Raw genomic sequence first — 27,871 nt, 5'->3', positions numbered from 1 at the left:
AGCGGCCTCGACTGAACTGCAGTGCTGTGACCCTCGACACAACCAACGATACTCCGTACATCGCCGACCGAGATACTGTTCCTGCTGTCCAAGGTCGTGGTCAGGGTTTGCGACGTGCTCGTTGCTGCTCGCTCCATGCGCCTTGCGACACCTCGACCTTCCGCCGACTCCCATCGTCTCGCCACCCTCCCTGTTCCCCGACCGCCCTCCCCACTCCTCCTTGACCATGGCAACAGCTACGATGCCCAGCCTCGCAGTCCATGATGGGCGCGGTGTCGCTCCCCTAGGCAAAGAAGATGCCATGTCCCCGTCTCTCCCTCCGCCTCAAGTTCACACTCCTCCCACCACCGACGAGGCCAGCCACAAGGACGATGACGCAGCCTCAAGTTCCTCCCTCTCCGATCTCGGCGACGATCTTGAAGATGAAGAGAATAGAATGAGATTTGAAGATGCGGCACGCGCAGGTGCAGAAGCCGAACAGTACTCAGAGGTCAAGCCAGACCGCTACGAAAACGGCGTCCCTATCTTCACTCCGGTATGGGCTATATCTCCGTTGACCGGCCGGCGCTCCCGGTCGTGCTTAAGCGATAAGACGAACAGTACCGGCTAATCCTCGTGTGGACAGACAATGGAGCAATTCAGAGACTTTCAAAAATACGTGAAGGGCGTGGATCCCTACGGCATGCAGTCAGGTATCGTGCTGATAGATCCTCCGGAAGAATGGTACGTGGCGTACCCCCGAGTGTCACTTCAGTTATTGTCATCTTGTGCCGGAGAAAGAAAGACGCAGACACTGATTGTGTGTTGTTCTAGGAAACGTGCCCGCAAAGCTTTGGACGACCTGATTAAGACGATCAAGATCAAAAACCCAATCACCCAAGAGTTTCATGGCGCTCAAGGCATATACACACAGCGCAACATGGAGAAGATGCGGTCCTACAACCTTCCACAGTGGAAAGCCCTATGTGAGCAGACTGAGAACCAACCTCCAGCAAGACGAGGGGAGAAACGTTTGAACGCCGACAAGTTGCTCGGACGAGGCTCCATCAAATCTCGCAAACCTGAAGCCTCTAGCACGCCCGAACCTTTGAAGGGTAATCCCAGTCGCGCGAAGTCTAGGACGATTAAACAGGAACCCAGCGATCACGACTCAACTCTTCTCGCTCCTCCTACTCCTACAAGTCCCGACGTAAAGCCGGCCATCCCTGACATCAATGAGGGGGAGGATGGATTTACCGAGAACACAGATCCCACACCGACAAAGGGTAAGCGAGCCAGAAAACCTGGCAGACCGAGAGGACGACCTCCAAAGTCTACCGGCAAAAGAGAAGCTGGAAACAAAGGCGCCGAGACCACCGTCGCCGCCCGGCGATTGAGAAACGCTCGTGAAGCCAACGACGATATCGATGAGGAGGCATTCCGAGATTTTGACTATCGAGTTTACGATAATGACCAGTGGACGGCCGAACGCTGTGATGAACTCGAGGACAAATACTGGAAGAGTCTCAACTTCAGCAACCCTATGTACGGTGCAGACATGCCTGGATCTCTATTCGACGATGACACAAAGGAATGGAATGTCGCCAAGTTACCAAACTTGTTGGATCTCCTGGGTGCACCCATTCCCGGTGTCAACACTGCATATCTGTACCTCGGGATGTGGCGGGCTACCTTTGCCTGGCATCTGGAAGATGTGGATCTCTACAGCATCAACTACATCCACTTTGGTGCCCCGAAACAGTGGTACAGTATCTCGCAAAAGGATGCGCCCAAGTTCGAAGCTGCCATGAAGTCACTGTGGCCGTCGGACGGTAAGAGCTGTGACCAATTCTTGCGCCACAAGACGTACCTCGTTTCACCCTCGATCTTGAAGTCAAAATTCGGAGTCACTGTCAACAAGGTCGTCCATCGTGAAGGACAATTCGTCATCACCTTTCCCATCGGCTATCATTCCGGCTATAACCTGGGCTACAACTGTGCCGAATCTGTCAACTTTGCCATCGACAACTGGCTAGAATATGGCAAGACTGCGCGGAAATGCCGTTGTGAGGCCGACAGTGTCTTCATCGACGTTGATTGGTTCGTCCGGAAGATGAATGGCGAACCGACTCCAGAGTATGAGGAAATCGAGGTGACTGACGATGAAGATGATCTGGACGAACCTATGGATCTACCCACACCTCCAAGCAGTGATCGTGGCAAGGTCAAAACAGCTCAAAAGAGGAAACGTGCTCCCAAAGACCTTGGGCCAAACAAGAAGGCGAAGAAACTCATCAAAATCCGCAAAGTCAGCAAAAACCAGCCGTGTTGTCTGTGTCCCAACGACTTTGCTTGGGAGGAACTTCTCCCCACAACAGGTGGCCTGCGAGCACATCGCACTTGTGCCATGTACACACCCGAGACCTACATTGCCAATAAAGACGGCAAGGAAATGGTTTACAATGTGGAGAACATCAGCAAAGCACGTCTGGAACTCAAATGCTATGAGTGTCGCCAGAAGAAAGGCTCGTGTTTCCAATGTTCTTCGGCCAAATGCACCAAGTCATACCACGCGACATGCGCTATGCAAGCAGGTGTTCAAGTCGACAAGGGAGAAATTGCTGTCTGGCATGACGGTGTCGAATACCGCGATATCGGTTTTGACTGGCGATGTCGTCTTCACCGTACGGTCAAACGGACGAGAATCACCAGTGAGCTGTCGGCTTGCAACCATGCCAACAGTTGTTGGCAGAATGCCGACTTCCGACGCTTCCTGTATGATCTCAAACAAGGAGAAGTGATCCAATTTCAAGCAACCAATAGCGACGATATTGAGGCAGGTCTGGTCATGGCAGGATACGATGAGGGACAAGGCTCGGTCCTTGTTAAGATCGTGCCAGATCTCAAAACAATCAAAGAAGTTGATCCTACGTCGATTCTCTTTGTCGACAGCGCAACTTCATGCCTACAGAAGCCCTCGGCCGGCGCTCTTGAACTGCCGGAAGATTTACAAGGAAAGGCTGCTTCACTTTCCGAGTCTTCTGAAAAGAAGCCTAGCGCAGGAGATCCATTCACGGAGGAGCCCAGAACCGAATGGGCCGAGTTCGCGTCCGCAGAGCCCCCTCTCAACAAAGATCAGAAGCCTGTCGACCTTTCCAAGGACAAACAATTGTGGATCTACCTTGGTGCAACATCATCCGAGGCCAAGGCCCATTATACGTCTGACCCTAAGAAACAAGTCCATGATCCAGCATCAAACTTCCTGGACCTGGTTGCCCCTCCAAAGCCCGTCATGGCACCGCCGCCTCAACCGAAGCGCCAGTCTCTTGCTGCCTCATACCCAATGCTCAATGTGGCTGCAAAAAATGCCGCCATGGCGAATATACGTCAGAATCTCCTGGATCAACACAATCTGACTCCTAGAGTACCGGGGACGTTCAGCGGAACAACACGCGATCTTACCATGAGCCAAAGTCAAAAGAAACAGGCAGATCTGAAACCCAGCCAGATTAAACCTTCACAATACCGTGACATCGTCGCTGGACAAGAAGCACGGCTCAATGAGCAAGCAAGAATTCTACAACGACAGCATGCCAAAGCTCAACAACTCGATGCTGCAGAGCGGAATGGAATTGGCATTGATCATGACGCCGTCCAACGACAGAGACACTTTCAACGGCAAGCATCTCAGCATGCTAAGCACATGACGGAATGGTCCAACGATCCCTCTCTGCCTCCTCTTAAACAATATCATGACCATTTCCCGAATTATCACCCTGAGGATCCGTCCAGCGGATACGGTGCTGCCTCAGGGATGAACTCGAACCCCCGACCACAACAATACGAATACACTAACAACTGGATGAACCCCGGCCACGACGATCGGAAGTCAAGCTTTGGAACACCACAGGGTTCAGTACTGAACTCGGCGCTCTCGTCTCACTTCGATCTGTCTCAGTCGACTGCAACTACTCCCTTTCCAGCATTTGTCCCGCAGTCTCACCTTCAATTCTCTTATCAGGGAGACCCAAATCAAGGCTCTGGTATAACCCCTGATTATCAGCCGTCGCCGCTGGAAAGCATTCGAGCTGCTGCAAATCAGCCACCTCCACCTCCACCCTCTGCCGAAGTCGAACGTCGGCGGCGAATTTCCAATCCTGCTTATCCGTTCAAGAGTCCAGACCAAATCAAGGCTCGGAAGCACGCGGAGAAGCAGTCGCCATCTGGCAGTAGGCCCAGCAGCTCATACATGGTACCGAGTCCAAGAATGCAGCATGAATCTTACCTACATTCGAGCACATCGGCAAGCCCTGTGCAGACCATCGACCCTCAAAATCCGCCTCAGTTCATCAATCCCAACGCCACACAGATCAGTCCTCCTGGATCAAGTGCGGGTCACAGATCCGCAAGCGGAAGTTTCTCAGGTCTTGGGATCCGGTCGACGATCGGTCCTTCTGTGCGACCGGGCTCGAGGAAAAGTTTATCGGTCGACATGGATATAGACCTGGCCCCATTCCCTGCCAGTTACGTGCAGTTGAGCGATTATGTACCGAGACGCTTGTCGTATGATCCTTTGAGCAATGTCAGTGCGTTTACGCAACAAAAGCCCCAGAATCTGGATCCACCAATGGCTCTGCCGTCTCGTCAACTGCTCGAGAGTTTGGAGAAGCGACCAATCGGGCTCAACGGGTTATTGTTCAACAACCACCAGATCCCAAAGCAATTGACCGACTGGCAGGAGAAAGGAGGTTTCTGGGGTCGTGTTGCAGGCTACTATATCCAGAAGCATCAGGCTGCGGCCACGGTGTATAGGTCACCATTTGCAGCAACGACCCAACGGGCGAATGAAGGCACTCTCGCTCAGAGGTATTACGACAGTCTGGAACCGGAACAACGGGTGAGGATCGACGAATATCGGGAAGGGAAGACTGAATGAAGGAATAACCGAATAGTGGAAGGACAAGATGCAACACTGATAGCAAAGAAATTCGGAGGGACATGCAAAACGGAGCACGTATAGATTCCAAGGCAGTTCGGCATCATGAGACGATCAAATTGTTATGGAGCATGACGGAACGAAGACAAAATGGCGGGTCAATATGGAGAAATGGTGTTGGTGTTTCTACGGGCTCGTGTTTTGTTGGTACGGAGGGCTGGCTGTGAGCGACAAAACACGTTGAGGCTGGAAATGAAAGGAAAGGAATGGCCGGCGTCCTCTTGTAGCATGTGATTTCTTGAGTTGAGTTTCTCAGTCCTGGCGTACCTTCACTTCCTTTACGAACGAGGACAGGAAATGATATCAGACATATACAATTTACAACGCTTGACTTTGGACCGCGGTTTTCTGCGGGACGGGATAATCCCTTGTGGTTTTTGGGTTTTGGTTTCTGTTTTCTGATTTCTGATTTCTGATTTCTATCTCATTTAGAGGAAGAGGAACACCTGTTGTCGACGTAGTAGATCAAGCGGTGGGGAGGGAGTGGATGTGGATGTGGATGCCGCCGCGACCTTGTTGTTATGATGCGGCAGACCCCTTGGAGATGGACGAGACAATCTCCACGGCGTCAAAGCCCGATCCAGAAGTGGTGCTGCGAGCGACAGATTTCCAATCTTCATGCTCTCTGAGCGCTTTCTCCAGCTCGAGTTGGATCAGGCTGTGGGCATCGGCGCCGAGGGAGAGCCTCACCGGCAGAGGGGACTGGTTTCGCGTCGAGGCAACTTCATACAGGACCTTGGCACAGGCCGCTGGGTCGGTCCAATGCTTGCTCGATTCAGCTTGGTTTTCAAAGTAGGCGGCAAGCTGGTTATAGCCGCATTTGGGATCGCGATAGGCAGGGTGCCGCGCGACTAGATGGATGTTATCGGCGAACTTGGTCTTGAAGCTGCCCAGTTGGATGATCAGAAACTTGATGTTCCAGTCGGGGTGCATCTCCTTAGCAAGCGCTTCGGTATAGCCTTCCAGGGCAAATTTGCTGGTAGCGTTTGGTCAGCCTTGATGATTGCTTGACTTGGGACGGAGCCTCTCTACCTGGCACAATATAGAGCTGACCCGGGAAAACAAACCCTCCCGCCCACGGAGCTGATTTGAATGATCAGCCCGCCCTTGCCCACAGGGTTGGTTTCCCGGAGGACGGGCAAGGCGGCCTTCGTCACACTCACGGCGCCCCAGAAGTTCGTCTCCAATTGTGCTCTTGCTTCGGCATCGGGAACATTCTCACTATCCGCAGTCAAGCCATAGCCAGCATTGTTGACCACGACATCCAGCCGCCCAAACCTTTCCACTCCTGCCTTTACAACGTGAGCGACTTGATCCGGATCGGTGATGTCCAGTGCCAGTTTCAGCACGTTCGGCTCATCGGGTAAGTATGCGAGCGTGTCAGGCTTGCGAGCGGTAGCAATGATCGAGCATCCAGCGTCGTAAATATGTTTGGCAAGAGCAGCGCCAATCCCGGACGAGCATCCAGTAACTAGAATGTTCAGTCTGGTATCATGTGGAACGGACACCGAGCTCACTGAACCAGACGTCCTTCTCTCCTGCCGCTGCCATTGATACAGAGCTGGCACAGACCGCAGCGTGTTGACTCCAGGTGGAAGATCAGCAGATTAGACGGCGCATATCTCGAAGCCGACTCGAGGCGAAGGCCTGTATTTGGAACGCAGCGCAGCGACTCTGTCCGGAATATGCCACGTCGACTTGGCAGGAGATTTCCGCACTTAGCACCAATGAAGTCTCAAAGAAGTGATACCCTGCGGGTGATAAGCCATGAGGTAGCCGCCTACGGGCAGGTGTAGAAAGGATGCCGACGTGGCAGTTGTTAAAGAGCCCTGGACATGCGCCTGCAGCTGGCGAATGGGATAGGGCGTCTTGTAGCTGAGTGGACGCTGTGCCAACGCTGTGCCAACAGGGCCATGCGCGCACCTCATCTAGTCATCATCAGAGCCATAGTCTCCGAGATCCAGACCAGCAGGTTTTGGCGGCACTACCGGCTGTGATATCGGAGCGGGTTCGACCTTACGCACCAATCCCGGGACAAGGGATTTCTTGGGCTTCCTCATCCTTTCGAAGGACGGTGCTGGCGGTGACTCTTTGGCCGACTCTACAGGCTGGGCTTGCAGTTTTGCCTGTTCTTCGAGCCGAGCTCTTTCGACGTTGGCGGCGTCAAAAGCCCTTCGAGCAGCTTCGGCATCTGCGCGTTCTTCCGCCTCTCTTTGTTCCCTAGCGAGATCTCGAACTTGGACCAGGGCCTGGTCTTCTTTGCCGCCCTTTTCGCCCCGTTCTATGCGTGCGTTCCTCTGCATGATTTCGTCCAAGGCGTCTGCGACCTGCATTTCTCGCTTGCTCTCTTCCATTTTTTCCTCGAGTTCTTCCATCGCGTTCCTTTCGGCATTCTCGGCCTCGTCCATCTCCTCCCGTTCGAGCCGGTCCAGACGCTGTTCGTCCGTTTCCTTCAACTCTTCGCTTTCAGGGTTCCGCCACGACTCAAAGTTGCGTTTTGCTCCTCGTTCACAGGTATAATCCATGTTCTTCGGGTCCGTCTTGAAGGTGATCTCCGAACTGCATCTTGTGCACCGGATATAGAAGCGATAGATGGTGATGGCGAGATATTTTTCGTCGGTCGTTTCCTTTCTGGCGTTGAATTTCCGACCTTTGTAGATGTATTCTCCACAAGATGTGCATTTCATGCTGAAGGGCGCCATCAGTCGGACTGGGATGGTCTTGGGTCCTGTCGGTCGAAGGTGTTTGGGGGTTCGCGCGATCTTGGAGGGGTCGAACTCGGGCGGGTAGTACTTGGTGAGGACTTTTCGTTCCGACATCTTGACGGGTTTGGCAGGCGGTTGATCCTGCGGTTGATCCTCTGATTCTAGTCAAGTCAAGGGTACAACAACTCGATGCAAGCAGTCGACTGAACGGCGGGATCAACAGGAGTCAAGAATGGTCGAGAATGACTTAAGAACTTGAAGCCCCAGGCATCTACAGGTGGCCATGGCCTTTTTCTTGAGAGCAGCCAATCGGAGAAGAGGCTGCGCAGCGCGTCACTTGCCGCCCTCGCCCTCAGCACAGCCAAAATCAAAAACACAAACACTCTCTCAGCACAACACGACACGGCCGCGACTGCACTGAATCGAGGGCGAGGGCTACGATGGCCAGGTAGACTAGACAAGGAATGCCGTCGAGACATTTACACGGTCGCCACCCGCACCCCCTCGGCCGTCTTTCTTCTCCCCGTCCTCCTTCTACCCATCCTGCCCGTCGACTCCCCCTCTGAGCCGCCCGCGCGACCTCGAAACCATGGACAAATATCTGCGGACCTGGAGACAAGACGCCTTGAACAAGGGCCAACATGACGCGGCCATCTATATTGGAGACAAGGTCCTCGCTTTGACAAGTATGTGAGTAATCTCCCTCATTCCTTGTGCACCCGTTGACCTCCCCGGCAGACAGTGATGCCGATGCATTTTGGCTGGCCCAGGTGCATTTTGGAAACAACAACTTTACCCGTGCGCTGGCTCTCCTTTCTCGAAAAGACCTCATCCATCGAAGTCTGTCATGTCGGTACCTCGCCGCTCATTGCTACATCAAACAGGGCAGATATGAGCAAGCCCTGGTCATTCTCGGCGAGGAAAACCCCACCCATCTAATCACGACTTCCCACAACGCACGGAGGAAGTTGGCGCACGTCAATGGCCATTACCAGAAGAGCAGCATCACCCAGAGGGGCGGGAGGGCGCAAAGAGATCGGATTGAGCTGAGTGAAGAGCGTGAACGGGATCGCGAATCGGAGAAAGAACTCAAGTTTCAGGCTGGCATGTGCTATTTGCGAGGGCTCTGCTTTGCCAAACGGAACGCCTTTGATCGCGCAAGAGACTGTTACCGAGATGCGGTGCGGATCGATGTGCAGTGTTTCGAAGCCTTCGACCAACTGATGAAGAATTCGCTGATGTCTCCGGCCGAGGAGTTGGCCTTCTTGGACGAGCTAGACTTTGACTCGATTCGAGTAGAAGACCAGTCCCTGGCACAGGAGGCTGCGCACTTCACAAAGCTACTCTACACCACCCGCTTGTCCAAATACTCTTCACCGGCAACCCTGGCCAATGCCACCGAAACCCTGTCCACTCACTACAACCTCGCCTCCAATGCCGACTTGCTCCTGACCAGAGCCGAGACGCTCTTTACCCAATGTCGCTTTCACGAAGCGCTTGCCATAACCACGAGCATCCTGAATTCCCAGGACAACTCCAACGGCTCGACAGACGCCTCTTCCAGCAACACCAATGCCTCTCTTGGCCACACCCCGCGGCTCTATCCCCTCCATCTCGCCGTCCTTTATGAGACAGGCGCACATAACACTCTATTTCATCTCTCGCATACCTTGTCCACTCACGCGCCCCATGAAGCCTACACTTATCTCGCGATAGGTACATACTACTTGTCCACCTTTCGAATCGCCGAAGCCCGTCGGTTCTTCTCCAAGGCGTCATTGATGGACTCTCATTCAGCCGCCGCTTGGATCGGATTTGCCCACACTTTCGCTGCCGAGGGGGAACACGATCAAGCAATCGCAGCGTATTCTACTGCTGCAAGGTTGTTTCAGGGCAGTCATTTGCCTCAGCTTTTCCTGGGCATGCAACATCTCGCCCTGAACAACATGCAGCTTGCTTGGGAGTACACCCTCGCAGCGTTTGAGAAAAGCAGTGGTGGACTGAATGGCGGAACCGAGAAAGAGCTGGGAGATACGATATTCAACAACAGTGGCGATCTTGGTGGCGACCCTCTGGTGCTCAACGAGATCGGCGTCATTCTGTACCACCAGTCCAATCTACCAGCCGCGGCAAAATTATTTCACCGCTCGCTTGAACTGGCTTCAGAGTTGGGGTTCAATATGACTGCTTGGGTGGCAACACGGGCGAACTTGGCCCACGCCCTGCGTCGACTGGGAAGATTTGAGGAAGCGTTGGCCGAGTTTGACGAATGTTTACGCACCGCCACCGGAGGTGCTGCTCCGGCCTCGGCTTTCGAGCCAGGCCACGGAACGTCAGCCTTTGCAAATTTGAGTATCAATGGTTTAAGTACAGGTCTCACCCCTAGCGGTGCAGCCAGTGGCTACGAAGAGCGCAACCTCCTCGGAAGCATTCATACCAGTCGAGGATTGGTCCTTCTCAGCATGGTTGGACGCACAAGGGATGCTGTCATGGCTCTTCACGAAGCTGTCCACGTTCTCGGCGGGGATGCGGGCGGTGGAGGTGTCGCAGGCTCGCTGCTCAGTCGTGCAATGGAATTCTGGGCTCTGGAGGAAGAGCAGGAGTCTGATGAAAACGAAAATCCTGTTTCACACGATCCGCCCGCCGGGAAATCGGGGATCCGGTCTAGACGCCGAGGGAAAGACATCAAGACCTCTGCAGAGTCCACAAAGCACCTGAGCAGTGGGCACAAGGCCGAACAACGTATGGATGGAGACGCGGACGAAATTCTGAATGCAGCTTTCCGTGCTGTCGGACAATAAAGGTGATGTCGGACTGGCCTCGAGTCTGGTCAACCTCTGGCAGGATGAGATGCGAATGAAGGCTTGCAACTGGCAGGGTATCGACCGCAAAGAGAGTTGGTAACAAGGGCCCAAGATGACACCGTGGGTGGATTAGAAGAGTTCCGGTGTCGCCGAATCATTCCATCGGGGCGTCTCCCACAGTTGCAGGCCGGCTATCACTGGACGGGTTCGTCGATTGGATATTGTGACAACGATGACGGACTTTGATCCTTGGATATCGATGTTTGCCAAAAGAGTCGTCTCTTCCTGTTACCGCCCACGATCCCCGATGCCGGTGAGAGGACAGAGAAAGGGGAGAAGAGCGAGATGATCAGCGCCTGGCGATCTGGTCAACTCTTCGGGTGCGGGTTCCCGACTGACGGTCAAGTCACAGCCCGAGTCACAGACAGACTCGCAGCATCCAAAAGAAAGCCTTAGGCCCCCGATATCTTTCTCAGCATAGCTAGCATACCTAAAGCAAATAATGACCCACCGAAACAAACAAGTGACTTGGGTTGCAACACCCGATGGCACCTATATCTACGGAGTAGTGTATACGGTATTATGTACAGTATTAGTACTACCTCAAGTGTCTGTACTCTGTCCTCTGTCCTCATAACATACCATAGTCCAGACTGCCCAGAGCTCACCCTAGGCCTAAGCCTAAGCCTCCCTTCCCTTGCCTTGCCTTCTGCTTCTCAGGCTCTTCAGGATATACATGTACGGATACAGTGCGTACTATTTCTACATTTGCACCCCTATAGGGAACTAACCATAGGTCCGTAGAGCTGCTGGCTCGCCAAACTTGACGCAATCAGAACAATCAAAAAGATTCCTTTCCTTCGTTATATACACATACATCAAACTGAAACTGCCACTAGAGCAGAAAAAGACTAGGAAAGACTTTTCATTAGAAAAGAAAAGGAAAAGAATACAAGAAATACAAGTCCGACGCCGCTGCATCGCCCATTCGTGAAATTGCCGAAACTCTCAAACATTCCCCCTGCCCGGTTTCTGCTCATGCCCAAATCCTTCACCTCAAGGTGAACGCCGTATTAACGCCATCCTGTGTAGAGTCGCAAGAGCCCTGTTTGCTGTCGACCACTGCCCCTTGGTCGTGCAACTGCTGCTGGCCTCGTAGTCAAGACGAAGCAACGATAGCGTCAGTTCCGACCCCCATGATGCTGCAAAAAAACCGCCCAGCTGTCACATCACATCTGCGCATTCATCGGCCAGCATGCATCATCGTCAACGCCTCGACTCCGGTCCATCCCATTTCCATATCCATGTCCATATCCATATCCCACACACCGCGTCAGACTAGAGCCAGGGCATCCACAACGCATCCATCCCACTGAGCTTCATGGGATCTGTGGCTCGGCTGACGAGGTCGACGACATTTTGACACGCGGGCAACACACCGTTAACGCCACCATCCGCACTGCTGCCCACACTGCCCTGCGTCTTGGCCAGTGTCAAGGCCCGCCGGACAATAAAGTCCACATTCTGGGCCACCAGTTCCCGCAGATGCTGCCCTTCCATTTTCGGCTCGGTCGGGTTCGAGGAGTGAGACCGGCTGGCGGCCCAATTGTACATCTCGTCTCGAACGAAAACGCTGAGTTGTTGCTCCATCTCGAATCCCTGATCTTGTTCGGCTAGACACCTCGCGATGGCCATGAGGGAGGCGGTGAAGATGCCCTCAACCGCCAACGGTCCCATCAAGGTTTGGATGTTCGGGCTCAGACGGAAAGGAACGGCTTCTGGGTTGAAGAAGTATGCGCGAGCCGAGTTGAGGTTCGGGAGAAGATCACTCGCCCAGACGTCGCCCGTGGTGCGAGAGATGAAGGTTTTGATGGGATAGCGAGCGGACATGTGCATGATATAGGTCATGAACGTCGTGGCGGCGAACTGGTAAGCGAATTGGCGGCGGAAGAGCCAGAAGTCTGCATAGCTCGGGTACGTGGCCTGGAAATAGCGCAGCGCGATGGTGGTGGGTACCCATCGTTCCTGGATCGTGTTGAAAATCTCCGTCTTCATGACCGCCAGTTGGTCGGCGGTGCGTGGCGTCGTCTTTTGCTGTTCAGCCACGGTCCTCGACTTTTCGAGCACAAAGAGAATCGGGTCGTCGCGTGACATGCCGGGTGTGTTCCGAACGTGGTCCTCGTAGACGCTTTGCATAGTCACGTACGACGAATCGTCTTGCACCAGGCGAATGTAAGGGGCGACCGGCACAAAGATGGGGAGATGGAAATACAGATTGCGTCGCCGAGACTCTTTCCGCTTGGCCAGGGTTTGGTTGAAGATGCGGAAGAGCTGAACGATGCGCTCCTCCCGTCGGACCTTGCCGCCGGTTGGGTGCTGGATGGCGAATGGATGCAAGGACCCGTCGTGGCCGCGGATGGTGAGTCGACGATGGCAGATGTTGTTGCCTCGGACCAGTTCAACCGTCGGCATGAAGCGCTCGATGCGCACAAAGTCGGTGTTCTTGTCCTTGTGCTGCTGGTATTGCCCAGGAACCTCGACCGAATCGTCGAATTTGAGGAACTTGAATTCGCTCAGGTGGTGGCTGTAGGACTCGAGAGGAGCCCATTGCTGGCGGTAATCGAGTTTCTGCTCAAACTTGTCCCGCCAACGTCTCAGTTTGTGGATGTATTCGTACATGGTCGGCCTGGTCTGGACGAAATCGGCCTCGAAAGACTTGCGAATGTGTGCAGGGAGAACCGAGGTCACGAATCGGGCAATGTTGGCTTCGGTGGACTGAGGGAGTTTGGCTCCTTCGGCGTAGGTCAAGGGAGCCCTGCTAATGTATGCGAGGCCGTCGTTCAGCAAGGCCACAATCAGGCGATGAGCATCTTCGTCCGGGGGACATTTGAAGTGCTTGGAAAGCTGGTCGGTCATGGTTTCCATGGAAAGGGCAAGCAACGGGAATGCGGTCTTGAGGCCAGCCATGATTTCGTCGGTGTAGTCCCACGGTCTTTTCGGCTCCTCTCTCTGTGCCACCTCGGTCCCGTTGCTCTGATTGTCGCCGTTGGGCTCTTGTTTCGGTTTGGGGGACGATGAGGCATTGGCCGGGGCTTCACCGTTGGCCGTCCCAGGTCGTGAACCGGCCTCTGCCTTTTCTTGCTGGGCTTTCAACTGGCGCTTCTGGGCCTCGAACTGCTTCTTCTTGGTCAGGAATTCCTCCCGCGTCGCCCGCAGATGGTAGAACAGTGCCTGGGGAAAGGCTTTTGCGATCTTGACCAGGACGGTCTTGGTCAAGCGTGCTTCCTTGTGTTCCAGACTCCCGAGGAGTTGAGGCACAAATGTGGTCCAATACCAGACCGGAGTCTCGCCCTTGAAATCTTCAAATGCCTTTGCAATATGCCCTTCCTCGTCGTCCAGGCTGAGCAACCACAAGACTCGACTGAGCATTTTTCTCGACTTCGCGCTCTTGTACAACCCAGCCGCCTCCAGGTAGCAACTGACGGCATTGCTTGCTGCTTCGATATTGTTGGGATTCTCCTTGAACTTGCGATCGGAATATTGACCCCACTCGGCCCAGGCCTTTGGCAACCGAAGATCGTAATACAAAGCAACACCAAAGGCTTCGTTGGCTTCTTCGGCATGTTGGAGTTTGGCCAAAAACATGCCCTTGAGGGTGTAGAACTCGGCCTTCTGTTGGGCGCCAAAGTAATTGAGATTCGTGTTGTTGATAACGTCCAGGCCATTGTTCAACTCCGCCTTATTCTGATAGTGACATTTCGCTTGCTCTCTCAACTTGAGGAAGGCTTCTTGAATCTCGATGTTGGGCAATGTATAAATTTTCCCGAGTTGATTGATGCAGACTTCAGGCATCTGATGCTTGCGGGCGACGTGTGCAAACTTGTTGATGATCCACGCAGTCTCATGGTAGCCCCGGAACGCATACGAATTGCTGCCAACGTTGTTCCCCCCTTGCGGGATGAGCGGCAGATACGTCGAGTTGACAAGTTGGAAGACGTGTTGCCGCCAGGTGACTAGATCTTGCCATGCATTGATATCGTCCCAGATATTGGGCAGCCGATCTCGCCACGCTTGGAGCAACAGCTTGACCTCCTGTGACTTGCTGTCTAGATTGCGCTCATTCGTGCTCATGAGGCTGTCACAAATGACACTGGCGTCGTGAAGCTCGACCAGCTGCTGGAAGTTCTGCAGAATAGGGATGTGGGCATTTGTTATGCGTCGGGGAAGCTGGTGCCATTTCCGGATGGATAACTGGATGGCTTCGTCGCAAACATGTTGAAATTCAGCCCGCGACACCTGCTTGGAGTTGTATCGCAAGAGAGCCATGAAAGCCTGGAAGAACGTCCGTCGAGGGGTCGGCGCATCAGAAACTGATTTGATCATCGAGTCCAACTGATTGCGGTTCTCATCGCCGGACCAAGCTTCGTAGTTTCGCCATGCCGATTCCAGGAGGAGGTCGCTGAAGTTCTCGTGCTTCGCAAACTCCCCAAGGATATCCCATTGCTGAAGCTTCTGTGCGCAAATCATCCAGTGGTCTTCCCACAAGTAATACTCGCCTTGGGAAAAGGGGACGACACCGGTTCTGGCTTTGACTTGTGCCGATTCCCACAACTGTTGTGCCTTGTCCCACATTCCATGCTGTTCGTATGACAAAGCGGCGTTGGTCTCCATGAACTTGCACCGTCTTCTCCACGTGCCGTAGAACAAGTCGTCCTCTTGAAGACCTGCGTATGCTTCCACCAGAGCATCAAGATTGCTCTCGCGGACCTGGGGTGTGTCAATCAAGGGATCGACCGCAGATTCCTCCAAATAGACGAGTGCAGTGTACCACGCGTCGTAGGTCCGACTGAGAAATTTCATGACATGTGGTGGTACCTTGAATCTTGGTCGTGCACGAACGGCTCCCTCGAGCAACGCTTGCACGACATTCGGCCGCAGGTTCAGCTGCCGCTGGTGATATTCTCGAGTCAGAAGCGTGACCATTCCTTTTTCCAGATCAAGTCGTTCGTCCCTGTTCAATGCAGACCAACACAGTGGGAATAATTTCACCCAAACGTCATACGCCAGGCTGTCGTCCGTGTGCTGTAATTGTGTGATAGGGTCGAGGAGATCTTTAACTTTGACTTCCTGGATCTCTTGGTTGAAACGTTGCTGAGCGACAACCAGAGCCTCCAAACCGTCCTCGATCAGCAGGTCATCCTTTCGCTGCTCTGGGCTCACAAAACGGGCGCCGAACAATTGGGACAAGGGGCAGACGCGGACGTCTTCGGCATGGAGTCGCGCAGGCATGGACATTTCCACAGAGCCCATGATGAGGTGTGACGCTTGCTTTAGCCAAAATGAGTCCGCCAAAGTGTCCCAATTTTGGAGGGTCAAGACGTAGTTCAGCCGATAGCTAGCAGTCTTGGAGAGGGCGCGATTGAAGATGTTCATGAATCTGTTCCGCATCTCAACATCTTTGGCACGAGTGCCGATCAAGAAGGCGTGCTCCAAACGCACAGTCAACTCAGTCCTTGTCACGGTCGGATCCTCGTAGATCTTGATGACCAGTTCAAGAAAGCGCTCGAGTAGGGTTTGGGTCGGCCACTTTTCAAAGATAAGCATCTTGTGCAAGACAGCAGTCTTCTCCTTGAGCGTCGGCCAAGGCTCGTTCGAATTGAAGACCCATGTTTCCACCATGTCCAGGACCTTGCTGCACAACTCGACATTGAAAGACTTCTCCACGAGCGAGGCAAGGACACTCAGGAACGGTCGGCGCTGGTCATTGAGTTCTGCCATACGCGAAGACAAGATATCGATGCTTTTCTTGATCAAGTCTACCCCGAGAGCAAACTCGTAGGGGTCCATCAGGGGTTCGCCTAGTCGCCAGCCCTGTGGAGGTGGCCCCGGCGGTATCACATACGCATTGATGTGCTCCTTGGCCAACTTCTGCTGCAACGCTTTCATTGCACCGTTCACATGGTCATCAACGTCACTGGGTCGTACCAGCGATAACGTCCAAAGGTTGTTGATGCCAGAAATGTAGTTGCCGGAGGAGAGAGCTTCGCCAATCAGAATTTTCGAATATCTGGTGGGAAAATCTGAAGGGGCCGTCTCGATCTCCATGGCATCCTCGTCTTCCGTCCTCTGTTTCGGGACTGCTTCAAGGACTCGGCGAATGAGAGGAAGAGAGTTGCTGTCATCAGTCACCAAGTGTAAACAATCTTGGATTTCAGGTTCTTCCATCTTGAGCGGCTTTTCCAACAGTTTCTGGACCTTGTCCATGTGGCCCAAGATCCATTCGTCAGTCTTTGTGCTCAAGAGGATGCGCATAACCTGTAACGCATTGATCATGCACGTCAGTTGTTTATCGTCAACCTTGTCGGCCTTGTCGCCACTTAGGATGGGATCTAGGAGCTTCTCATAAAGGCCTACGTCCACATCGGCCCATAAGTTGGGAGCTAAAAGATCGCGAAGAAGTTGCACGGCCTTCTTGACGAGATCATTGGACAGAGCTTGTTGCTGAGCTTTCTGCATCGTTTTGGACTTCAAATCCGCGGCGGGAACAGGGAACCGCTCTGGTAGTGCGGTGATAAACGTGATCATATATTTCACCACGAGTGTCCGAAGTTCCAGGGGGATTTGATATTCGGTCTTCTCCTTTGTCGGCGGTGGTTGCAGTATCTGTGTCCCCCCAGAGTCCCGCTTGAGGGAAGGGCTCAGCTCTGTCGTGTACTGAGACGGAGACACCGCAGATACACGACGGCTTTCCCATTGCAAGACCAGCGAGATCAAAGCCAGTGCAAGCTTTTTGTTCTCATTTGAAGGGTTTGGCGGAGGAGCAATCTTGTGTAGCATCTGGACAATTGTGGGGATGAAAAACTCCCGAGAATCGTAGAACAGGTCTGGCTGGCGCACGATGAAATTGAAGATGCTCTGGACTTGTTGGAGATTGCCCGTCTCTTCATTTAGGATCTTCCTCGGCAGGCGCGCCCAATGCGGAGATCTCTTGTCCCCTGGAGTATTTGTGGCACCGCCCATCCGGGCTGGGAGAACCGGAGCTAGAACCTCCAACGCCTGGGTCACCAAAGCCTTGCCTTCGTTCTGGTGGGCTTTCAGGAGTTGATTGTAGATTTGAACCGCGATCTTCGGTGGCGTGTCATAGGATCGGATGAAATAGCAGATAAGAACGTAGGCGCCGTACTTGGTGATCACGTCTTCCAGTTTGATATGGCCCCAGGAATACTTGATGATGTCCTTGCGATCCTCTGACACAGCATCTTTGTGATACTTCAGCACAAAGGCAGAAAGCTGCAGCGCTTCCATACGGGATTGGTCAATCCCAGGCTGCGACAAGTCCTCGCTCGAATCAGGAGCTGGCGGCTTCCAGAGCCGTTCTAGGAAGAGGTTGAATAGCTTGTGATCTGCCAAGGGAGTCCTGTCGGTACCATCCTCGCGTCGCATATTCTGCACATCCCTTGCCATTATTGGATTGACAACACTGTGCAAGAGAAACGTCTTCACCTTTTGAGACTCCGTCTTTTGAGAGTATATTTCGAGACATTTGTCAATGATGTTGAATCGCCGACTAATCGATTCGTCCGTGATGATGGAATCAAACAAGAATTTCGTCAGCTTCAGTGGAGACTTTATCCGCCCCTGGGCCGACGAAGCAAAGACTTCCATCATGAAATCGAGATCCTCGAGTGCCGACTCAAGATACTGGGTCAGAATATCCATCAGTTGATCTCCCGCTTGCTCGGCCCGAAGTCGTTGTGAACGTTGCAACAGATCTTTCCGAAGCTGACCCTCAAGCTCTTGACCAGCTCCTAGAACCTTGAGACGGAGTTGCTCCTGCTCACGCAACCAAGCTTTAGTTGATTCGAACATAGACATCGAGTGTACAATGTAAATGCCGTTGATTGCCGCGGTGTGTCGGTCAGGAACAGCCTCAACCTCAAAGGTAGCCTTAATGAATGCTTCAGTATTATTCATCACCGTATCACGCAAGGCCGGACTCAGTTCGGACGCCAAAAGTTGGCCAAAGAACCGGCCGTACTTCTCGTCCTGCAGCCGGGATTCGAAAAATGACCAGGTCTCTTGTGGGTATTTGTCGAGGTACAGAATCAGCGGTTGGCGGAAAGGGCTCGCCACAGTACGACGCAGCTTGCCCTCCAGGTCGAGGACACTATTGATGAGGTCGGGCATGAAGCTGGTGGCAGCAGGCGGCAGCAGGTGGAAGACGTTGAAAATGGCCGTGACTATTTTCATCTGCTGATTTTGCTCAATGAGCCCGAACGACACTCTCTGCAGTAATTGCTCATCCGCTATCACCCTCATGTGCTCGAGTAATCGTGCGCCAATTTCCACTTTGAAATAGTTGGTCAACAGTGCTAACAGTCTTGCCAATCCTTCGAGTCCGGCGACGGTGAGTCTCTTTGAGTCCTGCAAATTCATCAAAATTGGTCTCAGGCCATTTTGAAGCAAGTCTTTGGGGAGTTTTGTCGTCTGGACCAAAACCTCCTTCAAGCCTGCATTGGCAGCTTCAATGATCTCCGGCGACTTTGAATACAGTAGCTTGAAAAAGACGGTAATGATGCGAGCGCGGCTTGTATTTTGAGGCCCGGTAGCGAAGTCTGGCAGGCTCATTGCAAGCGACAGGAGCCTCAGACAAGACACACGGAGATTGATGATTAGCTGTGCATTTTTGTACTCATCTGGCTTTGGATGCAGAATCTCGGCATCTGCATCCGCCAGAGCAAGTGATTCCATCATCAAGCGATTCAATTGATCGTTCAAAGGCACCAGTTCGTGGCCTAAACTCAAGCAATATGTAATCGCGTCAATGAATCCGGTTTGTGAGAGAAACGGCAGGGCTCTCAGGGGCTTGTTGAAGATGGGCTGCAGAAGTCTTTCCTTGACCGGGGCGATCAACTCGTGCACCTCGACGCCCGCCACCTCCGCCATGGCCGAGAACGCGCGCTGCGCGGTGTCACGTGTATGTTTGTTCATGTGAGAAAGCTCGACGCAGAATGTAACCGAAAGAGCATGGATAGTGCTCTTTTCGTTGGTGAGCATATCCCGGGTCTGTCCGGTGCAGACCTTGCGAAGGATGAATTCTAGTGTCTCCTGCGCGGTAAGCCGTGTACTCGCTGGCACCTTCTGCGGCGTGTCCTTGATAACAAACAGCAGCGCCTTGATGATTTCCAGCTGCTTGCTGTTGAGAAAGGCATTTCCTAATCCAAGCTTGGTGATCACAATCTGCAGTCCCAGCGTTGCACCAGCTTTGGTGAACCACTCGACTTCGCGACATCTGTGGCAGAATGTCTGAACGAGGTGTGAGAAGAACGGAAGGCGGGCAGCCTTTTCGACAGTGCCGAAGATAGTGCCGGCGGCCTCAACCACTTCACCCATTGAGGCCTCCGCAGCTTCGCGAACGATGACATTATCTGAAGCCAAACAATCGCAAATGACATCAGCCAGAACCCTGGTGCTCAGATGGACCGCACCCTCACCGAGGTGGACATCAAACTCCTTTGTTTTTCGACCTGCGTCGCATAGAGCCTGACCGAGCTCAACGATGGTAAAATGGCGTGCGATGTTCTGCATGAACGCTTCAGCTTGAGGCTTCAAATCCGGCAATGTTGTTGCGTTGAAGCAAGCTTTTAATAGCTTCTTCAGGTGCACTTCCTGTTCCCTGCGCTTCAGTACCGACTTGCCCAGCTCATTGTCAGCGAGCACGTCCGCATACGTAGTAAACCGGCGGGCTAGAAGGTCATTCGCCTGGAGTCGAAGAAGGGCCGCAAGATCGTCTGGAACTTGATCATAACCAATGAGCAGCTTCACTTGGTTACTTATGAGTTTGAATGACTGCTGCTTATAGTAGAGGTCCAGAGGCTTTGCATTTTGGTTCTTCGTCGTATCGCTCAGTCTGCGGATAGCGAGATCCGAACCCGTATCAAGAGGAAATGCTCGGTCGCGACTCGTCTCGAGAAGTCTGATATCGAAGCTAGGCTCGTCGTCCGTATATCGACGATACGACAAATGATGCGGATGGTTCAAGAACTTGCGATTTCGCCCACCAAGCTTGCCCAGGATTCTCATCGTGGTATGCGAATGAAAATGCTGATAAGGCTGAGGTTTGAGGTGCTCAAATAGAGCAGTCATCAGATCATCCATGATCGGAGCCATAATGGGGTCGAGGTAATCCGCCGTTAGGTTGTCGACGCATAGTTCTAGGGTCCTCAGCCCTTGGCCCACAAGATCTGGCCCGGCCCGCAAAGCGACCACCAACGGCCGCATAAGATGGTTCAGATGCGGCAACAGGTGACTTAACCTTGCAGGGACTGTCAATGTCAATTCGACGTAGAGATCCCGGTCATGCGGATCTCTTGCGCCTTGGAGTAGATGGTTGAAAGTCTCGAGGAGCATTTCGAGCAAGGGGAGGATCTCCTTGTAGAGAAGCTCGAAGCGTCCGCCGCCAATGCTTCTGAACAGAGAGCGAAGCAGGATAAAGTAGTGTATTGGCTTTTCCGCCGTCACAGATAGCTGCACACATTGCGTGATGATCTTTGTGATATGAGGGAGTAAGACTTGTTCGTTGTGGGCCGAGAAGAGCGTGACGGCCATGAAGGACAACTTGAACATTCTCAAAAGGATCGACGAGCGGACGATATCCGAGGAGCCAACATCTGGCAGCTTATCCATGAGGTATTGGAGAACCATTCCTGCAAACGCCGGCGAGGTCGCTTCACTGGCGAGGAAAAACTGCGGAAGGTGGAGGAGCGCCGTGTGCTCAAACATAAGTTCGTGCAAATATGGTATCTCGGCCTGAAAAACTTCGTGAAAAGCGGCAGGGTCAATACAGTGGAAAACAGTGCCGAAACTCTCCAGGAGCTCCTTCTCGTCCCGGGTCATCTGCGCCATTGAGTGGCTCGCCATGAAATCCACGGGAGAAGAATACTGGAGATCGGGCACAGGAGCCTCAGCACCATAGTAACGAAAGACCCGAGCACCCTCGTGGAAAAGCTTGGTGATCACGCGCGTCTCTTCAGCATTGTACCCAAACGACACTTCGGACCAGTTCATAGGAATGCTTGTTTGATCAAGATTGAGTCCTGGCGGGTTGCAGGTTTTGAGCTGGTAAAACATGTTCTTGAGGCCGTTGACAAGATTTTTGAACAAGAACTTGTTGTCGCTGACAGGGTCGGCTCCTCGTTCTCGTGGATTGGAGGTCTTGATCGGCGTTGCGTTGAAGATGTCTACCGAGTCCCAGTCCGGCATATGCTCTTTGTCATCCATGAAGGTCTCGCTCTGATTTTGCTTGAACTTGTCCGCATATTGCTTGCTCAGCTTGACTGCATTATGGTACTGGTAGTTCATTGCCGCGAACTTATCGCTGATTGCATCAAGGATCATGATCAGGAAATACCGCGCATCTTCCTTGTTCTCCAATTTGGTGATGCTTTCCGCCATGTTGAGGAGCAATTTGGCACTCATGGTTTGGAAGCTCGTGCCTGGGAAGTTGTCGTGAAGGTTCTTCGTATAGACTTCAATCGTGCGCCGGATCTGGTTGCGATCCAAGGAATCTCGGACATGATGGATCAAGTCGGCCAGCATGCTGTAAGCCAGTGGCCGCATCGTCTCATATACTGTCAACCCATCTCCAATCAGAATCCTTTCATCCAGTAACTCATCAATTTTGTTCAAGAAGATCTTGCGATAGTTGAAGTTGATGATGTGACGGATCGCAACAAGCAACTCCTTGCGAGCGCCTGATTTCTCCCGTGGGCAATCTTTCAAGAGTCGGACGACCACAATCGGTAGGGTTGGCAGGAAATCCGTCAACTGGTGGGCGTACACTCTCAGAAGGTAGGCCAGGAAGCTCATGGTCTTGACCTGTGCAGTGATGAAGTCTCCAAATGCTGCTCGGTTTTTGATTTCCTTGCTGACTCCTGTAAACACGGTTTTGTTGGCGGCGGCTTCGGCATGCGCCTTTTCCTGCGCTTTGGCCTGTAGCAAGAGTATCCCCTTAATCGATGGCACAAACTTCTTGACATTGGCTGCAACTGCGTTGCGATGCGCTTGGAAGATGGAGACCACGATAATCGGGCATTCCGACAACACCTTGAACGACTGCATGCCCTTTGTCAAGGGGGTGTGCTCTTTCTTCTCATTTCCGGGATCTGACACAGTCGTCGCAGGTGAGCCCGGTCGAGGAGACTGAAAAGTCTGGGCTTGCGGGTTGGGTGTTGATGATGCGACCTGATGATGGGATGTAGGCGAGTCGAATGTGTCGCGGACCACCTGTTCCATCAACTGGAACATCTCCTGGATTAGGTCGAGAAAAGGCTGCACTTTCGAGGCAGTGGCAGTTGGCTGGTGTCGCTCGATATCCATGATCGTTTTCAGGCAGAGTACTGCATTGTCCTCATTTTCAACCCGCACCAACTCCATCAGCGTTTCGACCACATCCAGCGCATAAGGCTCGAATTCGGCGGACCCATGCTGTAGTCTGTGAAGGATCTCCAGTATTTGATTTCGAAGAATATGCTCGAAGGAGGTAGGGCTGAAGTCGGGTTTCCCCTCCAGAATCTTCTTGAAAACTGGCCATAATTTCGTGAGAAACTTGGTGTAAGTCGCAGGAAGCGAGCAGAGATTTTCGATGGAGTCGCGGAGTTCTGTGGCCACGTTGGACTTTGTCCGTGTATCTACAGTACCACAACTGTCAGTAAGAGGTTGTAACTTCGCGCCCGGGAGGCCTGTACCGATTTTGGCATCAGTCAGCCGTGCGGCAAAGACGTCGATCTTCTGAGAAGCGTCCATGGTTGATGACATTCTCAGTCAACACCAGACCGCCCCAGACAGAAAGAAGGCCTATACCGCGAGTAGGAGAGTGATGCGGCAGGAGGTTCAGGCGACTTCATGAGGCCTCCAGGGTATATAGCCTCATGGGTGGAAAGTTAAGTCGCAGAACAAATGAAGATTTCCCCATGTGACGCTTCAAGGCACAGTGAAAATAGAGTGACGCTTGTGGAATTTAGAAGGTATGGCAGAGTGACAGGAAAAGATCGAGAGGTGGTGAGGTGCCCGTGGCCTCAGGGTGCCTCGTTGAGAGTCGAGGACTAGGCAGTATGGGGGACTTTTAACACAGTTGGAGACAGAAGAGGGAGAAACGCATCCAGGATCGCGGGCGGTCGCGACGCAACTTCGAGCCCGCTAGCAGAGGCAGTCTAACCAATCTTGGTCTAAAGCAGTCACGTGGCGTCTGCTTACTCATATATCTGATCCACTCGAACGAGGCCAGAGGTCTCGCTGGAAGAGGGCCAAACATATTTCATCGAGTCCTTGATCACGCAAAAGACTCAGCTCCATGCCATAGACTATTCACTGCATTCGACGCGAGTAGGGTCGAACTGGGCGAGTAGTGCAAGGTCCTGCCGAGTTGTGTCTTGGAAACAAGTCCGCACGCTACGGTCTACGGTCACGACATTTACCAAGGCGCAACGGAAATATGTATTCACCATGCTCATCACAGCAATAAACTCCATCAGCACCATGGTCCGCATGGTGCTGCTCATGCCGTCAAAAGGCTGCTTGGCCGCGTTGCACGTATCTTCATCCCAGAGGCCAACGTCACAGGCCTCATACTCAGGTTTCAAACCAATGTACTTCAAAGCCAACACAGGACCGCCCCCCACACCCCGAATCAAGGCACAGATCGTAGCCTTGCCAGCAACTGTTGGCTCAAAATACACAAAATCCTCAAGGCCGACGTTTGCTAACGGCGTTGCAAGAAGTCCGAGCAGCCCCTTCCTAGCCGTAACATATAGCAGAGCTCCGGTTAGTCGAGATCAATGCTGTGACGCTGCACTGCTATGGCGTTGCACATGTGGAACCGTTCGATGTAAATCGGCCGAGCCACTAGACTGGGCGCGATGCCTTCTCGCCTTGGAGTCGGAGCCGCTGTTAGACCTACGAGCTCTGGTGTGGCCGTGTGAATCTGCTCGACGCCTCTGGAGTATCGAAAGCTATGTCAGAAAGAGAAGTCAAGGTCACTATAAGAATGCGAGAGTTTCTTAGCGAGTGAAAAGATTGAGAGGTGTTCCCGGAAAGTTTTTATTTCTCATGCTTTCTGTCCGGGACGTGGAAGACTTACCGAAGCTGGCCTCGAAGATGTCGACTCATCATGCAATTTCAGAGCATCAAGTCGCTCTTGATTGTCTTGCGTAGCATCTATTTCGGGCTCTTCTTTGATGGTTGGGTTCGACGGTGGCTTCGAGAGTTTAGCTCTGTTTTTGTTCGCTTGCTCTGTGAGCTTCGCCCACTTGGCTTCGCGTTCTTTCTCCCGTTGAGGCGCATTGTTTTGTAGTTCATTGTAATCATGGGAACATTCGTCAAAGAGTTGAGGGTTAATCTCCATAAACAGTTTCATCGCATTGTAGACCATGCCGTGAATTGTCCTGACCCAATTAGGTTCTTGTCTCTGCCATTGCCGAGGGACAACATACCGGTTCCAGTGACCCTTGGAATTCTCGTACAACGGAGCAAACATGATGGGGAGGATTGTTTCGACATTGTCGCTAACGAGATTACAGAAGTACTCGTTGTTCCAGAAATACAGAGCACGTTCTGCCACCTGCTATACATCAGTCAAATCCTTGGGGCAATGTTGACACGGACGCACCTGGAAGTGGGGGCTGGCGACAGACTTTGCCAGTTGGTTGAAGAGTGGTTCCTGGACTTTGGCGAACTCTTGAGGATCCATAACTTCGAAGATGTCCTCCACTTCATTCAAGAACATCACCTCCTTGGTGCTGTTGACTTTGGGCCAATACCGGAGCAGACCGAGAACAACCTGCGCAGTGATCAGTAAACACACACAGTAGGTGGCAAACGTGAATCATACATCCTCTGTCAGTGCCGAGTCCTTCTCCAAAAATTGAACGATACAATAAGCCAACTGCGGGTGGTACATGCTCAGGCTCTTGACCTTGTGGAGGGGAAGGAGAACCCTGGTCAAGAATAGTTTATGTTCCTCCTTTAGTGGGAGTGCAAAGCCATTAATAATGGACCCCAGGATTTCTAGAAGCTCCGCGATTCCATTGAATCTCTCGGTCTCGTAGGTAAATTGGAAGAAGACATTGTTAATGGACCTCCGAATGTAGGAGCGAAGATTCAAGAATTTGCCATAGATGCGGTGGAGTGTAGTTTTCAAGAAATCCCTCTCTCGAGGATCTTCCGAGTCGAAGAGTTCCAGCAACTGAAGGACAAAATGGTGATCGATGTAGGCCTTGGCAATGTTGGTGTTGAAATCCTGGCTCTCAATGAAGCGCAGGAAGAACTCGTAGACGACTTGTATGTGAGGCCAGGCAACTTCAAGCACGGGCTCGTCCTCTTCCGGGTCAAAAGCTTCGCCTTGAGGATTGACAGGAGGAGGCACCGGTCGGAACAGGTTCTTGCTGAACATCTCGACAACTTTGGGATACATTGGTTCCGTAATAACCGACCTGTTGTTCGCAACATAGTCCAGCAATTCATGTAGAGCGAGTCTCTTGATTTCTTTTGACTTCATGTCTGCGGTCTGGTCGTTGAAGTCGAAAATGATGTTGCACTGGTCAATCTTCTGCATAAACAGCTCCTGCCTTCGATTTGGAGGCACCTCATGGAAGCCAGGTAGTTTCTCTAGCTCCCGAGATCTCTGATCGGAGACATCGAACCGAGATGAATGCTGTCTTTTGGGTGTCCGGATGCCCTCGGCCACATCTTTAGGAGTTGACTGGAGGCGATCGAAAAGTAAGGATTTTTGGCCCGCCTTAGGGGGCGCGAGGTCACCAGGCATTGTCTCAGTCGCGCCTGGTCCTGGAACATGAGGAGCACTTGGGCTTATGATAACACTAGGAGCAAGATGGCCGCCTTGCCTGCCGGGTGTACCGGGTCCAGTAGGTCCGAGCCCAGAGCTTTGCTGTATGTAGTGTTGACCTGAACCTCCCGACCCTGAACCATGCACGCCAGGAAGTAGAGTATTGACGTGGCTGCCGGCGCCACTATCGTTGTTGCTATTCTTGATCCGTACATCATTGACATTCGTTGTTGAGGAGGTCGGTGTGGCAGCATTGGAGCTGTTTGGGGACCTCGATTCACCGCCTGCAAGGGTAGCTGAGGCGGAGAGGGGAGACGCGGTAGTAGAACTAGAGTCCTTTTTCTTGGAGGATTTGTTTGAGTCTTTTGCTCTAGACAACTGCTCGTGCTAGATTCCAGTGAGTCGTGTGCCGTACTTGAGGAACAGGATGACGCGATGGGACAAGATCGGTCGCTCGACGGCGGGAAAACATACCACTCTTTGCCTGAAACCTTTCATCTTGTCGAGTCGGTCTTCAAGTATATGACTCAAGAACGAGGACGCTTGTCACGTTCTACGCGCCCACTATCCGTGTTCGTAGAAGACGAGTGTTCAATTATTCATCCAAGTCGGAATCACAGCGTCGAAGGCCAGAGAAAGGGACGAGATGGTCCGAGGTCGAAGGGGTTGGCAAGGTGGACGGGCAATCGCTGCTTATTTTCGTCAATTCCTCATCGTCCAAGATCGTGGTAAGACAGATACGATTGGAATGGCAGCACCAGGGACTGTGGAGTGATGGTTAGCCAGGTCCTAACGAGGAAGACAGCTCAACTGTTCAGGATGACTTGCGACTTGGGGTCTCAAATTAGAGTGCACCGAACAGTGACGAATGCAGCCTTGGATTTAGAAATGGGTCCGACTCGTTGATTCAGGGCTCAGTAATGCAGGGAGGTGCGCGTCCATTGAAAAGGAGTGCGTGAAAACAGACGGTGGCCAAGTCAATGGTCGGTCAATTTGCTCGAGAGGTAATTGACTTCGTGGATGGATGAGTGCAGTGAGTTGATTGAGGAGTGGTGTTGCAGCTGCCAGTCAGTGGCTTGTTCTCCGGCCGGTAGTAGGACTAGTGGTTGTTTGGGCGGGGGATTTGACCTGGTGCCGCAATCTGCTGGCCTGCGCCTACTAATGCAGAGAGGTCTAGCTCGTAATATACTAGTTGAGTTACTATTCCGGTCCTTAGCCACTGCTAAACTTGAACTGCGGTACCAGGACTTGGGGTACCTGGGTACTAAAAGCCCGGGAGTCGGTGCCAAGACTACCAAAACAAGTGGTACTAGTACGGAAACTACGTGTACTAAACACCTATTAGTATCCTTACTACCTTGGTACATGTAGTACTACGGAGTACATGTATTTCGTAGGTAGGTAAGACTGTGTACTCTACTACCTACTTAGGTACTACTGCTGGTCTACCATCTACTTGTCTACTTGTCTACTTGTCTACTTGTCTACTTGTCTACTTGTCTACTTGTCTACTTGTCTACTTGTCTACTTGTCTACTTGTCTACTT

The 27,871-nt window shown here is 52.5% G+C and overlaps 6 protein-coding genes across 6 annotated transcripts; 2 read left to right on the top strand and 4 right to left on the bottom strand.

Moving 5' to 3' along the window:
• Positions 1 to 226: 226 nt before the first annotated feature.
• A1O3_00177 (uncharacterized protein) lies at positions 227 to 4,915 on the top strand (the record flags this gene model as incomplete). Its single annotated transcript, XM_007730327.1, has 3 exons — positions 227 to 535; positions 626 to 732; positions 814 to 4,915. 3 exons carry the CDS (start codon positions 227 to 229, stop codon positions 4,913 to 4,915), a joined length of 4,518 nt encoding a protein of 1,505 aa, XP_007728517.1.
• Positions 4,916 to 5,494: 579 nt separating this feature from the next.
• On the bottom strand, positions 5,495 to 6,526 carry A1O3_00176 (uncharacterized protein; the record flags this gene model as incomplete). Its single annotated transcript, XM_007730326.1, has 3 exons — positions 5,495 to 5,951; positions 6,029 to 6,446; positions 6,493 to 6,526. The coding sequence occupies 3 exons, from the start codon at positions 6,524 to 6,526 to the stop codon at positions 5,495 to 5,497; spliced, it is 909 nt and encodes a 302-aa protein (XP_007728516.1).
• Positions 6,527 to 6,903: 377 nt separating this feature from the next.
• Positions 6,904 to 7,794, bottom strand: A1O3_00175 (uncharacterized protein; the record flags this gene model as incomplete). Its single annotated transcript, XM_007730325.1, has 1 exon — positions 6,904 to 7,794. The coding sequence occupies one exon, from the start codon at positions 7,792 to 7,794 to the stop codon at positions 6,904 to 6,906; it is 891 nt and encodes a 296-aa protein (XP_007728515.1).
• A 475-nt stretch (positions 7,795 to 8,269) lies between these two features.
• On the top strand, positions 8,270 to 10,481 carry A1O3_00174 (anaphase-promoting complex subunit 6; the record flags this gene model as incomplete). Its single annotated transcript, XM_007730324.1, has 2 exons — positions 8,270 to 8,366; positions 8,419 to 10,481. 2 exons carry the CDS (start codon positions 8,270 to 8,272, stop codon positions 10,479 to 10,481), a joined length of 2,160 nt encoding a protein of 719 aa, XP_007728514.1.
• Positions 10,482 to 11,822: 1,341 nt separating this feature from the next.
• A1O3_00173 (transformation/transcription domain-associated protein) lies at positions 11,823 to 23,300 on the bottom strand (the record flags this gene model as incomplete). Its single annotated transcript, XM_007730323.1, has 2 exons — positions 11,823 to 23,173; positions 23,231 to 23,300. 2 exons carry the CDS (start codon positions 23,298 to 23,300, stop codon positions 11,823 to 11,825), a joined length of 11,421 nt encoding a protein of 3,806 aa, XP_007728513.1.
• A 1,006-nt stretch (positions 23,301 to 24,306) lies between these two features.
• On the bottom strand, positions 24,307 to 26,823 carry A1O3_00172 (uncharacterized protein; the record flags this gene model as incomplete). The annotated part of the gene is made up of 6 exons (XM_007730322.1): positions 24,307 to 24,465; positions 24,622 to 24,925; positions 24,974 to 25,104; positions 25,150 to 25,320; positions 25,372 to 26,712; positions 26,800 to 26,823. 6 exons carry the CDS (start codon positions 26,821 to 26,823, stop codon positions 24,307 to 24,309), a joined length of 2,130 nt encoding a protein of 709 aa, XP_007728512.1.
• Between the last annotated feature and the right edge of the window lie 1,048 nt (positions 26,824 to 27,871).

This window comes from Capronia epimyces (genome assembly GCF_000585565.1).
Source record: "Capronia epimyces CBS 606.96 chromosome Unknown aczIQ-supercont1.1, whole genome shotgun sequence".
Taxonomy (NCBI): Eukaryota; Fungi; Ascomycota; class Eurotiomycetes; order Chaetothyriales; family Herpotrichiellaceae; genus Capronia; species Capronia epimyces.
Note: the sequence above shows the minus strand (reverse complement) of the source record. Positions and strands in the feature narration are given on the sequence as shown.